Source organism: Chelonia mydas, chromosome 1 (assembly GCF_015237465.2).
Source record: "Chelonia mydas isolate rCheMyd1 chromosome 1, rCheMyd1.pri.v2, whole genome shotgun sequence".
Lineage (NCBI taxonomy): Eukaryota > Metazoa > Chordata > Testudines > Cheloniidae > Chelonia > Chelonia mydas.
Window position 1 is genome coordinate 176,040,130 of NC_057849.1, and position 15,868 is coordinate 176,055,997.

The 15,868-nt window shown below is 41.0% G+C and overlaps 1 protein-coding gene across 7 annotated transcripts in view; it reads right to left on the minus strand.

The window, feature by feature from the left end:
- Positions 1–15,868, minus strand: part of ROBO1 (roundabout guidance receptor 1) — a 1,017,416-nt gene that overhangs the window by 438,067 nt on the left and 563,481 nt on the right. For 3 of the 7 annotated variants that reach the window (XM_043538387.1, XM_043538385.1, XM_007058738.4), the window contains exon 1: positions 802–3,865. The exons of 3 other annotated variants lie outside the window; for them this stretch is intronic. In XM_043538387.1, coding sequence (XP_043394322.1) covers positions 802–856 — 55 coding nt within the window. In that variant the 5' untranslated portion in view covers positions 857–3,865. Of the gene's footprint in view, positions 1–801; positions 3,867–15,868 lie in introns of those variants that run through there. One more of the 7 variants, XM_043538386.1, reaches the window with a different exon arrangement.

Here is a 15,868-nt window from a genome sequence, read left to right on the forward strand (position 1 = left end):
GCACACTGCTTTGGAAGCACAGTCATCAGCTTTGTTTGGCAAAATACTTGTATATTTCAGTAAAGGGTGGTCTGAAATTAGCTTCCTACAGAAATTCACGAGAGATAACAAATCTATTAACTGTTAATCGCCCTTTCAAAAGAGAGAACTTTGACCTAGCTCATTAATGATGCAAGAAAAAACGTGTCCTGTGTAAGCCCGCAACACACACTAATTTCCCCCTTTGTAATACCTATAATCTATATCTAAATCCAACCAAGTAGAACAAATAGTTCCTTCCTACTGTAGGATGTGAGCTATTTCCTGCCGTTTCTTCATAATCAGTTTTAATTACAACCCTAGGTTACATCAAACAACTAATAGCCCGTTGCTGCTGCCGAGAGTGAGTGAGGGGGAAGAAAAGTCCATGCTAAAAGATCCTGGGCGATCCAAGGCCATTTGTTCAGACACAAGTCCTCTCCTCCCCTCCCTCTTGTTCCCCGTCCCTAAGACTCCAGGTTCAATCGCAGGCAGTCTACAAAGCAACCCATTTAGAAATATTTGAGACTAGAAAAAAAATTTAGGCTGTTCTCCCCCTCCCCCTTAAAAAGAAAGCATTTTCTCACACATGATCTGGTCAAGAACAAACTTAATTTAAATCGGAAAGAGAGGCTGGAGCGCCAAAGTACAGACTGGAAAAAGCATCTTCAGTGAGTGAAACCAGCATAGCGCTGTACAAAGAGAACCCAGAGAGAGAGAGAGCGCGCGCTCCTTACTAAACTTTGGCATTTAAAAGGTTTCCTTTCTTTTTTTGGTGGTTACCTGAAGAGAGACATATTAATCCAAAGAGGTAAAAGTGAGCAAACTCCGCGATCATTGTCCTCAGGTGGCGCCTGCAAATAGTCTCATGCCAAATGGGAGGGGGAAGGAATACAAATTAAAAGCCCCCTCCGACTGTAAATCCACAGAAGCTTAATATAAGCAAGGTTTCCTAATCCTCCAGGAGTTAACAGCGAGCAGAAGGTATTGTCAGCAGCGCCCCAAATCTTGTATCTTCTCTCCTTTGCTCCGGATTTTCCTAGAAGGAGCTTTGACACTTCCTGGGACCATCAACAGTGAAGGAGAAAACAAAAGATCCGCAATTTTCTGCAGCTTGGATTCTCTGTGCCCTGTTCGCAAGTTGCGTCTCCAGCCCGCGACTTCGCCTTCAGCACCCAGGCCACTTGCAAGTATCCCAACAGAGCACTGCCCCTCCGAGACCATAAACCGCTGCAGCACCCTGGCAGGCGGAGAGAGGAAAAAAAGTGCGTGCTACGACCTGAGCCACACAAAGTCACTGGGCATCCGAGGAAGGCGCAGGGGTGACGGCTGCTCTGGGTGAGGGCCCCGGCTCGGTGCCTTTGGGAGGCTGGAGGGAAGAGTGAGGTGGAGCAGCAGCAGCCCTCGCTCCCATCACTTGGGGCAAAGAGCCAGGAACGGAGGGAGCAGCAGAGCCTTGCAGGAGTCACGCGCAGCAGCAGGGTCACCCCAGCAGCAACTCCTCGCCCTGCCCTGCATCTCCCCCCTCTGCCCTGCAAGCGGGCATGCAGACCTCTCCTTCCCCCGACCCGGAGCCGGACACAAAAGAGAGAGGAGAGCGCAAAACTTCCAAGGGCCACCGCCCCCAACCCACCCACCCGGCCCCCTAGTGCAGCCGCGGGAGGAGGACGAGGAGGAGGAGCAGCCGCCGCCGCTCCTTCGTCTCCCTCCCTGCTAGGGCAGGGGGGCAGCAGGAGCCGGCGGGGGCTGGGCACCGCGGCGTCTCTGCGGGGCTCTCAGCAGCGTCTGAAGTTTCTGGTGGCTCGGGCCCGCCGTGGGTCCCCCTGGTCCCTGCTTCAGCTGCGGGGCTGATGCCGCCCGGGGACACCTTAAAGGAGCCGCCCCCAGGCAAGCCCCGCACGCCCAAGGCGGAGAGGCGCGCGCCGCGTGGCACGGGACCGGGCCGCCCGGGTCTCCCCGCAGCTCCAGAGGTGAAGCCCCAGAGCGTAACGCCACCGAAAGGTAACCAGCGAGCGCCCGGGCTGGGTGTGTGCGGAGAATGGAACATGCCGCGTCTCACCCTCTCTCTCTCTCCCCCCCCCCGCGCAAATGGAACTTCCCGGTCTAGGGCTTCAAAAATCCTCCCGGGTCCAATCGCTTAACCCTTCGCTGCCAAAGGCACCGAGGCCGCAAAGCAAAGCGCCAGAGCTGGCTCCAGCCGTCTGGTGTATTATTGCCTAGGAGGGCAGCAAGAAAGGTTTTGCGTGGGCTGCCTTCCAAGGAAGCCGCATTGTCTGGGACACGCAGGAGCCGAATACCCCGGCCCTGAGTAATGCCTGGGTGGGCTTTGAGCCAAGTTTCACTCCATTTCTGGGGAACTTGCAGCTACCCACGCAGCAAGCAAGGAACCCACGGTCAAAGGAACACGCTAGGGGAAAGACAGTTATTAATGGCATCGCAACCCTGTAGCAAGCAGCTGGCTACTTAAAAACAAAAAAAGTTAGAGGAAATAATGTAAAGGTTTATACACGTGACGTGAAGTATTTCCTAAGGACTACTCAAGTGTAGTAGCCTGGGGTCGTGCAAAACTAAGTTTGTAGTACAATGATTTAAAAACAAACACTGGTTTTGCTGTTTGCTGTTCCGTCTCCAAAACATCAAGGACGCTGTTGCCACTGTACAAATTAATAATAAATACACAGAAAGTGATAGTTATACATCATGCATACACAAAGAACTTCCCTGTGAAGTAGTTGGGGTTGCTATACGCACAACATGGCCGGCGAACACCCACTAAAGCATGGGAATGAAAAGGTAAGCCAATTGTTGCCAGCTCTCCTGATTTTAACATAAGGCTGACAAATATTTGATGATTTTCTTAATGCACTGGCTCCTGGAGTCATGTGAATAAATGGAAACTGTGATTCTCACTTAAAAAAAAGTCAACAGTTTCTGACCCTCAGAGCTGCAGAGAAAAGCTTGAAAACATGACCCAAGTGAACCCCAAAGGTTAAAAAAACACATGGAAGATAAAATCTTTGCGGGAGGGGGCTAGCTCATGATTTTTGAACACCTGTGGTTGGCAATACTGTAACACTACCTAGCCTTTCTTCCACATATAGGCACACATCTTTTCATTACCACAACTATTGTACACACGAAACCATGCATGGTAATCTCACTTCTGTCCCTCTGTCACCATTCTGCACACCCCCCTTTACTAGATTATTTCCCCTCTCCCCACTAGCTGCTGTGGAAGTTTGGAATAGTAATTGGGAGAGAGGATAGTTTGGTAAAGGGTAGTGTACAGAAGGGTAGTTAAAGGGAGCGGTGACAGGATGGCATCCCTAGAGGGCAAAGTTAAGGATGTGGTGCATGGTATGACATTTTTATAGTAATGATGTGTGTTTGTGGGTGAGTGAGAATATCTACTATTAAATGGCTTAACGTCTCAAGTCCTTGTTTTTGTCAGGTAAGTTGTGTGTGTAGTGTTCCTGACTGCTTCACATCAAAGCTTTGTGTGTATTCAGTTTCTAAGTTTTTAATGCTAAATTAAAGTGTGGGGGTTGGATAGAAGTTTAGCTGAAAATGAGAACATTTTATGAGACCGCAATTGCAAATGAGACCTTCTCTGTTGTTGTATAAAATTTGAGGAAAATAGTTTAGTTCTTGACCAAGAACTTGTGTCCCTGCCCCATCAACCAATCAGGTTTGCATGCTCCCAGGAAAAACAAAAAAAACCCAAAAACAAATAAAAACTACATAGAAAAGTCAAAGGTTATAAAAATTAATCGTGTGTTAAATTTCATACCAATAGTCTGCCTACTCTAAGAAGAAAACAGCAATCTATGCCTAAATTTAAACCCATTTTAGAAAGCAATCCCAACTATGAAGTCACTGGCAGGCACCCCTGGAGTTCCTGTGTTGACACATAGTCAGTGTTCTGAGAACAGTATGTATTCAACAACAATTTCTCAACCTGTGCAGTCAGTGACCTCATGCCATCTTTCACTTAATGAAAGCACACTCATATTATCATCCCTCCTCTCTAGAATTAAAACACACAGTGGAATGGCCAAAACTGTGGAAAGGTCACAGAAAATTCTTATACCTCAGTAAGCAGTCTGACATTTAAATAAATTAAATGAAGACGACCTTGTTTATTCTGCAGGCTTTGACTACTTATCTCAGAACATAATTACGAAGATACTTTTTTTTTGTTCCGTTTTAAGGTTTGTTAAATAATATAGCTTGCATGTGTATGAGAGTGAGACTTCCTGTGTTTAAAATGTGTATTTTGTTTATTACATGAATTAGGAATAGCAAAACCACAAGTCCATGACCAGACCAATCTTTAGTACATAAAAAAAATGTGAATTTCACTTGAAAACAAGGTGGTTTACATGGATTTGTAAAATGTTATTTTGACATAACCTTATTTTAAATAAAGTTGGTTATATTCTGTGCATTTTGGGGGGGGGGGCAGAAACTGATCACTTTTTTAATGCACTGCTGTGAGGTGATGCTTACAGGCTGTCTCAAAATACACGAATGAACTGAATTTGTAACCCATAGATAGTACGTATGATGTCCAGAGAAGAGAAGTGTTTTGTCCTCACAGTGAGTAAGAGATTTACCTGAGTATTTCACTTTGTGAGTTATACATTTAAATCCATCCCCCATACATCCCTGGAAGACTAGTCCCCCAGATCGATGCATTGTTATATTTAGGTCATTCTCAAAGTGTGCCAGCAAAACTTTTTTATAACACATTGATCTATTATGTATTCTGGAGGTTTATTTTCTTATTTAGGTTTTAAATTAAAACATTTACCAAATAGGGCAATGGATTAAGATTCAAGAGACTTGGTTTCTATTACCATGCACTCATTTTGTGCCCTGGACAAAGTAACTTAACCGCCGTATACTTCAGTTTCCCCATCTGTAAAATATATATATATAATATTTATTCACCTTTATAGAAATCCTTTGGGAACTACGGATATTTCTTATAGAATAGAAGATACAGTGGAATCTTTCAAGAATTGTCCAGATCATACTGTTTCAAATACACAAATAAAACTTATAGCATATCATTTAGCTGAGTAAACAGATACACAGTATTATTCCAGAATAATTACTCGGACTGGATATATACCGCTCAAATTGTTTTTAATTTATTTAAACAGCAATAATACATAACAGCTGAGTGAATTTCTTCAAATTGTAAGCCTACAGAGGTTCATCTGAATATCTTTGTAAGTAATTTGCATCATCTTTAATTCTGCAGATGTTCTTACAGAAATGTTTAACATTGAGAATCTCTAGTCTCCTTGATATTTAAGAAAAGAAACTTATGAGTAATGTTTCTAGGAATAGAAATCTGACAGTAGTCTCTTCAGAATTTTGGTAATACCTTTTCAGTATGCAGTAGCATTTAAACCTACCTGCTCTGTTCATTCTGTAACATGGCATGCACAAATAAGTGAGCATTAATAATGTAATATAAAGTACAGGCATCTGGTGACATCTGAAAGCATGGCAGAAGTGTAACAACTATATATTCAACTCTAATTAATAGCTATGGATTAAGAGGATACTGTGTTGACTCAAAAAATTATCCTACTTATGTGCCTTTCTTTATGTATCAGTGGAAATTTTAGGTAACTTTTTAAAGCCCTGGGGAAATTCTGGTGCCTTACATAGGATATACAATAACATATATGCTTAACAATATGAAAGCACAGAGTTTATTATTTCCCACTGAAACTGAAAAATGGTTTCAACTCTCTTTTTAGTCTTCTTTTTAGATAAGAGTTTCATGCTTCGTTTCAGAGTACTCAGGTCTAAGCTTTAGATTTGGCCTCTCCTATAGACAAGTGAGTTAATTATACACAATCTTTTAAAAGTGCTCATGGAGTCTTTTAGAGATTCCCTGTACACAGTGTTATTTCATGGGCTTTGAATGCACATGAAAACATATGTAGGATAGAATTGGATAGATCACTTTACATTGAAGGTTCAATAACAAATAGTGACTTATTTTTTAAAATTGCTTTTATATTACATTAAATTATTTATGGTACTCCCCCCCCCCCCCTTCCCATACCTCTTTGTTGTTGCCATTTTTTGGTTTGCAGTCATACTAACTTCAGCTGAGATTTTGTCCCATCTCACAAACTGAGCACGTCCTTGCTTGTGCCCTAATCTTGCAAAGACTTACCCATGTGCATAACTTTGAAGCGAATGAGACTATTCACATGTATATAAAGTTACACACGTGATTAGGTGTTTGCAGAAGCAGGACTCTTGACTGGAAAAGTGAAGGTGCTGTAGAAATGGTATTGGTAATTCAGTAGATGGCACTCTTCCCTCAGTGAGACTCCTGAACCAATGCTTAGGCATGTGTTAGAGGAAACATTTAGGTGTTTGTTTTTTTTCACATTAAACAAAATACCAAGATCCTGACCTCTTGTGATCCCATGGCACCTTTTCAAAGATTAAGGGTATGCGCTCAGCGTCTTGGATTTATTCCAGTATGGAGGCAATAGCATTCTCCCTATCTAAACTCCTTTCTGTTTTAACTGAATATGATATTCTTCCCTTCTGGATCCCAAAACTGTTACGTAGTGCAGCTGATTCTCTAATAACTGTCACCAAAGAATAACTGCCATCCCTCCAAACAAGTAGTTGCAGTTTAGGTCAGAGTGAAATTGTTACCCCTTTATATATAAGGTTTATAGTCTGAAAAGCATTCTCAGGCTTGCAATAAGTACAGATCAGTAAGCATTGATATCAATGGTAATTGGATCAGGCTTAAGATTTTATTAACACTAAAATATGGCAAATATCAAATATAGATTAGTTAAAACAAAAATAAGTACACTTTGCAACTGTTTTCGCAGTTTTAAAGCAAAATAAAATTTTGGTCAAGAGGAGGTACTGTATTTAGATTTGAGCTTGCTCTTACATAATCAAAATATAGGTTCATATCTCACACAAAATCACCTATTGCTATTGGGCACACACCCATTTACAAGACCCGCAACAATGTGCATCCTGATACCTAGACTGTTATGAAGAAGCTCTTAGTTGTTATTATTAAGCAACATGTAAATGATTGTGAACTTTTTTTTAAAAAATAGGTCTTAAATTACAGTAGTCATTTACAGTATTAATATGCAGTATTACTGGGCACTTATTAATTTTGTTTACTATTCTAGGACAGCATTAGGAGAAAAAAAACACTCTCAAATCTCCTCCTATGCCAGTAGTTCTCAAACTTTTGTACTAGTGACCCCTTTCATATAGCAAGCCTGTGAATGTGACCCCCCCGCCCCACTTATAAATTAAAAACACTTTTTAAAATATATTTAACACCATTATAAATTCTGGATACAAAGCGGGGTTTGGGATGGAGGCTGACAGCTCGTGCCCCCGCCGCCCCATGTAATAACTTCGCGACCCCCTGAGCGGGTCCCGACACCCAGTTTGAGAACCCCTGTCCTACACTCTGTTCTTCTATCAGACAGATAAGTTTCCAGACTTTTTGTTTTGCATAAAACATAGTAGGATTATTTTTATATCCTGTTTAATAAGATATTATTGTGAGATAATTTCATACCTTTAGGAGCAAAAAATTGTTAATAACTTTTATTTAAATATCAATTGCAATGCCAAAATGCAAGGATAAAATCAAACTGAAATTAAAATGAATAAATAAGTTGGGGGGGGAGGATTGCATTTTAAGATAACCCCATCTTTTGCTGGTCATCCAATGTATTATGGGCCCAACCCTGCCTGATCTGTATGCAGAACCCCAATTGAAGTCAATGGGAATTTTACATGAATAGAGGCAAACCAAATTATTTAAACAGAAAAATGGTATATCTCAATATTAAAACCATGGGGAGTGGTTTGGGATGAGGTATGAGAGAGGGTTTCTGGTAGCTGAAAGATGGAATTGGATTGGGAAATTGAATAGATATTGAAGAGTTGAAAATGCATATATTTCAGTATAATGAGCTGGGACAGTCCCAGAAAGCTAGGATAATCCTGGGGTTGGGGGAGAGGCTGGAAAGGTTATTGGGTTGCTCTGGGTCTCAGTCAATCCCCTTTAAACCAATGGGAGTCTTTCCTTTGACTTGGATGGGCAGAAGGCTAAGTATGTATAGAACTCTTGCAGGTGTGGGCCCTACTTGTTTCTATTGTTTTGTTCCTGTTTTTGAATGGAAGGTTTGGAGCTGATTCTGCTGTCACTAATGGGATGTAACTGTTATTTATTTGTTTACACTAACAATAAATGTGACTTTCATTGTTATAATGCTAGGTATATTTCAGATATGTTATAGCGTATCCTGGTGGAAAAAACTCACTGAAAATATATACTTCTGTTTCTCCCATACAAAATGCTAAAGGCATATTGTCTATTCAGTCTACTCAGCATCCGCAGACTGTAGCTCAAAATGCCTTGTGAACAATATTTCCTATAATTATTTTTAAAACTTCTGTTCCACGTATTGGCTTCTGTAATGACAAAATGATCTGTTTAATATGTAATGTACAAAACAACATAATAATTGTTGCAAAATCAGTGTTATCTCACATATTGTTTAAACAAAGAGTGACCTGTCTCTGAAATCTCAGTGTTTGGTTATTGTGTGTACCAAGTGAACCATTCAAAATGAACTATCTCCTTGTTTCCATGTATCGTATAGGAAGGAGTATTAGGCTGTCACCTAGTGGATCGCTGAAATCTGAATGGCATTAAAAGGGCAAACACAATAAAATGAAAAGTAGTCTTGCTGGGTTTTTTTTTTGTTTGTTTGTTTGTTTGATTTGGTTTCCCCCCTTCCCCCAGACATTGTGAAAGCTACAACAGACCATTATTGTTCCATAATATCTGGTTTTGAGACCCCATTCATGTCACATAATGTATTGGCACTGAAGAAAGGCTATCAAAATGATTCACCTAACATTTGTAAGAGAAAATACGTTAATATTCACAGCTCAGATAGCATGAATTTAATATTCCTAAGGACATCCATTTTTAAATGAATTGCACACAATTTTTATTTAAGAAAAGCCTCTGTCTCATTAAAAATCCAATAAAATGATATACTGTAGAGTTATCTTCTAGGGGAATGTTCTATGATTATCAACAGGCCTGGAAACAAGAGTTCTGTAATAATAGATTTATTAATTTGGTGGAGGGCGATTATTGTATGTATAATCCTTGGATAGTTAATCTTAACTTTAGCAATCTGGAAAAAAGAATTACATGAGCTATCCATCTTATTTTTTTGACTGAATTATTGTACATGCTTATAGCAGACTCCATTTAAGAGCTGAATGCCTGCAGTGAATTAACTCTGTCAAATGTAAAGCAGAAAGCCAAGCAACTGAAAATAACCAGCCTGCTCACCCAGTACAATTTACAATTGCATGTTATGAGTTTAAAATAACCAGCCTACTTGCTCAGTACAATTTACAATTGTGTGTTGAAAGCCTATCTTCTAACATATATTTAACTTCCTTTCAAAAAATGCTTAGCATAGTCTTAGGGCTATATTCTGCCATTGGTTGTGTTAGGGTATGTAGTGATCCCTCACTTTCCACTGGGGAGGGAGGCCACTTTGCCTCTTGTATTGGGCGGTAATCCTCGGGCTTGGGTCACACTAGCGGAGCCGAGTTGTAAGTAATCTCTAGGTCTGGGCCTGTCTAACAGAGACAAACAAGAAATAATAGCTGGGTGCTCTTGTCCCCACCCTCGGGAGGGGCAAAGAACTGAGTAGTCTTTAGCTCGCAGCCCCTCAGCTGGGACTGGCCAGTCCATTGGGATGTCGGAGCCAGTCTGTAGAGTTGGGCGATGGCGTTGGCTCCTCTGCATTCTGGGGCTTCCGCACCATGGCTACATCCTCAGGCATTCCCTGGATTGCAGAGGGGGTGGACATCAGGGTTTAACGATATCCCATCCATCAGGGCACCTTGGGCTGGGCAGGGTTTCGTTCTTCTTGGTCTTTTCTTCCCAGGGTTGACTGCCATTGGGGTGAAGGGCCAAGCCCCAGTCCAACAGTAGTCTCTGTGGCCAAAAAGCCCTCCATGAGGGTCACAGCCACACTCAGGGTTGCCGGCCGGTGGTGAAGGATCCAGGTTCTTCCCCGTGTTAGGAAGATATGTATGAACTGCTCCAGAACAACTTGTTCAGTGACTCAACCTCTGCATGCTGTTCGGGCTGTAGCCATCTCCAGCACACATCCTTCAGTTGCTGGGCTACTGCCCTTGGTCGGGTCCCGGGTGGGTAGCTCTTCTCCCAGAGATGCTGCCGGAAAGTATCTGGTGTGATCTCGAGTGCATCAAGGATTGCGGCCTTCAACCGACCATAGTCTTGGGCTTCCTCTGCTGGGAGCCCCCAATAGGTGGCCTGGGCTGTCAAATACGGGGCCAATAGGGTGGCCCATTGCTCCAGGGGCCACTTGGCTGCTGAGGTGACCCTCTCAAAAATGATGAGGAAGGCTTCTGGATTATCCTCCGGGTCCATTTTCGCCAAGCGCACTGGCACTGTGGGGTCAGCGGGAGCTGCTGCATCCCTAGTGTTGGAGCTACCTGGGATTGGCACAAGCATCACAAGCTACTGCAAGCACTGTTGTTGCTGCTCACAGTTTTGGGCACCCAGTTCTCGAATCTGTTGCTGATTCCCTAGTTGTTGCAGTTGTTGCTGCTGCTGCTGGAGCTGTGCTGCCTGCTGTTGCTGTTGGCTCTCAGTGAGCCATTTGATCAGTTCCCAAACTGGGGGAGGGTGATGGGGTTCTGTTTAGCACTGTCCTTGGCTCGTCCCCTTATCTCAGGGGAGGGGGTGATGCCCACATTCTCCACCAAGTGCAGTGATCCTTTGCTTTCCAATGGGGAAGCAGGCCACTCTGCATTTTGTATTGGGTGGTAACCCTCGGGCTTGTTCCATACTATTATTTCAATATTTTGCAAATTTGTATGGATTCTCAAGTTTTCTATGTAGTCTTAAGCATGTTGCTAAAATATATTAGCGATTCCATGCTCTCGATGTTGTAATTGCAATGGGGGAGGCAGAATAGTAGAGAGAGAATAGAAGATATGTTCAAATGTGTATGATAACTCAAAAAGAACAGGAGTCCTCAGTTAATCTCACAGATCTCCTCACCACTTATAGGACACCAGTCTGATGTACGTTATAAGGGTCAGTATAAAACATTGCTAACATATGGAATCAGTGGAGCAAATCAGTGCTGCTGCTAGGGGGCACAGAAGGAATCCTGCCCTGGACATGAGTTTAGCAAGGGATTTAGAACAGCTCACTTGAGGGGTGTGTGGGTGTTTTTTTTTTTTTTTTTTTCTTTTAAAGCTGTTGCTTGTAGTTCATGCCAGGAAGCAGCAGAGAGCGTCAGTCTGTCTCCTTTCTGCACCTGCTCCTCCACCCAAGGTCAGACAGGCCTTCAGGGTATGGGCAGATCTCCTGAGAGGCCCCAGCCAAGCGCAGCTTTAAAAACAAAGCAAATCTCCGATGTGCTCTAAATGAGAGCCTTGTCTGTGTACAACTGCTGAAGGGACAGGTCTCTCAGGTCTCCCTCCAGAGACTTCTTTACTTAAATTAAAAGCTACCAGCTGCCTCCCTTTGATGATGCTGGAAAACACTGTGGGTGTGAAAGGGTTATGAAATACTGCCTGCCTCCAGTGGCCCACAGCACCACTTTTGTTCCAACACAGTAGGGAAGGCTTCCCCTGGGGTTTCCCAAGTGAGACAGCAGTTTAGGAGAGGATCATACAACTCTCCTACTTCCCAACCTCAACAGTGAGGACTCAGGAGCATCCTGCCTGTCTAGCTTATATAGCCAGCATAGCAAAAGGGAGCAGAACTGGGAGCAGGTAAATGTCCTACCTTTAGCCCAAGACCACATGCAGAGCTGCATAGACACGATGGCTGCCTTCAAGTACTGAAACAAGAGCAGATCCGCTCCCTAAGCATTAAAGCTGGAAGTAGGCAGCGGCATAACAGCAGCTTGGCTAGGAATATGGGGTGAAATTGTTGCCCCACCGAAGTCAATGGGGAAAATACACTCTGATTTCAATAAGGCAGGATTCCTCCCGTGGTCTCTCCCTCCCCATTTATAAGAATTCACGTTGTAATTCCCAGGTGAAGAGGAGGAACAGATGTATCAGGATAGAAAAATCATGAGTCAGGCTTTTTAAAAAAAAAGGGGGGGGGCGGAGGGGAAGAAATTGGCCAAAAGTCCTGAAATGTTCAGAATTTGGGTTTTTTTGGATTCTTTTTATTTGCTTTCTGTCTTTTAAGCTTTTAGAGTTCATATTTCCAATGTTTTCTTCCCAGCTAAGAAGCTAGAATCTTCCATTTTAAACAAACAAAATTACCGGTAGTTATGATTCTCACATAATAACAAGATTCCAGGAACTGGGGGATTTAAACTCACAATAACATTGCAAGAGTTGGCAATGAAAGTATCTCTTGGTACTATTCCAGGGCTTCTTCCAGTTAAGTAAATGAGACTACTCAAATGAGCATGGGTTTAGGGAGGATTGGACTCCAAATGCTGTACAGTTCAATGTATTAGCTAAAATGTGTACTATTTTTTAAAACTGTAAAATTTTAAATTTTCTTCTAAACTTTTTAAAAAATAAATGTGCTAAATCTTGTCCTTACATGTTACTGCAACTAAGAATTGCCTACATGTGTAGTATCCAGTTTGACTACAAAGGGTAGAATGCATCTGCATAATAAAAAGTAGGCTTAAGTCTATAGAGTTTTAATTAATTACTATTGTAACACTGATTTTAGGTCTTAAAAATGCAGAGGACTTTTTAAAAAAAATCCTGAGACATGGAGACTAATTATAATAGAAAAATCTCCAGTTACATTGGGATCCTATTATTTTAATTCATTTCAGACCCTACATTACTTTATTGCAAAATTATGTTTTAAAATAATCATCAGATCTTTGAGGGGCTTGAGCTGTTGTTCTTAAATGGGCTCCTTTTCACAAGGAAGCACTGATATCTAGTGAACTACTGTATCCTGTAATGCCCTCTGCTGGTAGTAAGCTGGTAAAATCTTCTTAGCTCTTAGAGGGTGGGGAAATGTGTTAAATAGTGAGATCTGAGAGTAAAAGCACCACTAACTTTCAGCAATATACTAAATACTGACACTATGCTGTAAATCTGGAACGAAACCAGCAGACTTGTTTCTAAAAAAGTGATGTGCTATAAATGGCATCCATTCTCCATAAACCCTCCAACACCTTCAAAATTCATTAACCAAAGTATTTCAAACTTATTTCCAGGGCTAAATAGCTGGAGTATTTTGGGTATTAACTGATACCATCCGTTTACTTCAAGCTAACACCCTCTGCATGAACAAATCAAAACTTTATGAAAACTTTACTAGGATGATCATATTAGACTCCAGTATTTCAACAGGAATTTCAATGGTCATTGAAAACAAGGGGTTCAATAATTTGCTTGCATTTTCCCCACCGTACTTGTGTACAGAATTCACTTACAAACACACAACTATGTTCACCTGAAGCCATTGTTATAGTAAAACTATTGTATAAATGCACCATGACTAACTGTATATGATCCTTCTGGTCAGTGATTTGAAACTTTCATAAAAATAAGAGTGATACACTATGTAATTAAACAAGATTGCATATCAAAGAAACCAGATTAAATCATTATTTATGATGTGAATACTTTAAAAGATGATATACTTGAAACCAAAATCAATTGTTTTGTTTTTTCCCTAGCATGTGATACTATATACGTTTTCATTGTGGAAAAAGAAAATTTAAAGTTGCCTTAGTTTTGTTTTTAAATCCATGACAATCCTAATGAGTATTTAATTCTTTGAAAGTGTTAACTCTCCTGCAACACAGCAGCCGTTCTTAATGACTAGGGCTTCTTGATGCTAAGATAATACAAATAATAAACAATAATTATATAATATGATATATAATGTATTATCTGCATTACTGTGGCATTTAGGAGCCCTACTAACGGACCACGACCCCACTGTGCTAGGTGCTGTAAAAACACAGAACAAAAAAGTCAGTCTTTGTACCAAAGAGCTCACAATCTAAGTAAAAGATCAAAGAGAACAGATGGATACCAACACACTCAAGTAAGTTTGGTTCAATAGCATTTCTCTAAAGTAACTTTCTAATTTGCAGTATGTTTTAGTTAAAATTTCTGCATGTCTTCACTGTGTCAAACTAAATGTCCTATTGTCTTTTCATCCAATGAACATTTTATGTTGTACAGCTAGTGTTGAATATAAATCAGTCACACTAAGTTATAAATTTTTGGTGTCTTCAGATAAATTTTTGGTGTCTTCAGATATATTTCTTGAAGGCTTGAGCTAAGGTTTTAAAAAGTGCTTAACAGAACTGGATGCTCAACTCCCACTGAGAGTCAAAGGGAGTTAAGCTCCATTAGGTGTTTTGTGAAAAATCCCACCCTTAAACGTTTAATAAGAGTCCCTTGAAAGAGACTTTCACTCTAATATCTAAATATACCCATCAAATCTGAGGTCAGATTTCAGATTAACAGTAGACATAAAGGGTTTTCTCAGTTACAATATGGACATGTATCCTCTGAAGACTTGCTTTGTTCAAGTAATTTTATGATGGCTTCTTACCACTTCCATGCTGGAGAGAAGAGGTGCTTTATATGGCAAAAAAAAAAAAGGGAGGGGGGTGTCAGTTTAGCTCAGCGGATCAGAAATATGTATTTCAATGGGATAAAATGTTGTGATGATGCAAACTGTTATCTAAATGATACATATTTTTACTGTTCTAACACGGTGAAATTAAGAGCATTTCAGTTGGCAAATCTATTCTACCCTTTAGGTGACAAAATGGATACAGATCTAAATGATGGATATATGTAGATCCAAACATGCCTGGAGACATACATGTTACAAGGCAAACATAAGCACTTAAAACCATTGTACAGATTTAGGGTAATCCCTGGAGGGTTTTAATTCCTAGGATCGCCATATCCTAAACTAGCAGTAGTCTGAGGTGACAATTCACAGCCAGAGAACAGGTGTGTTTAAGACAGGCCTGTCACTTTTCAGACATGTATGGAACTTGCCAGTATACTGAAGTCCATCGGCTTTCTTTTCAAACTTTCTACTGATCTGCTGATGATCAGTGCCATTTAGACTAGACCTGAAAGGGAGGGAGAATTTTAAAAGGTATGCGTTAATTTCCTTTTAATTTTGCTTCCCTTTAACTGGGAACTTTACACTTTTTTTAAAACCATGGAGAACTTGATGGAATTATATCATCTTTCATTTTTGTGTGATCTCCTGTATAGCATTTCTGGAAGACATGGTCGGAGATAATCTACTGCTGAACAATCTTTGAAATGTGTCTTATCCCTAGTCTTCCCCTCTAAGACCTAAAATGTACCACAGATAATGTTAATCCCTTTATATATTACAGATACAATCAAAATAACAGAATTACTAAGGAGGCTATTATGTTTCTGCAACAAGGCAACTTCAACTACCATCACACTCTTCAATCACCCCCTGAATATGAGGGTAGCTATTATTTGACACTGACCACTTTATTTGAAAAGTTGAAAACTGGAAACAGGCAGATCTGCACCAGGAGACCTACATTACAGACAGCAGAGGATTTAGATTGATTTCCAATGCCAATGTACAGACAACTGTGGATCTCTGACAGTAGGATTTAGCTTTAGGTGCAGACATACATATGACGTTCTTTGTTATATGTTTCCATTCTTGCTATGTCCCTCTACTGCAGAGGGTGATAGTTCTTAATTAACTTAATTGGTCCACAGTGAACTTAAA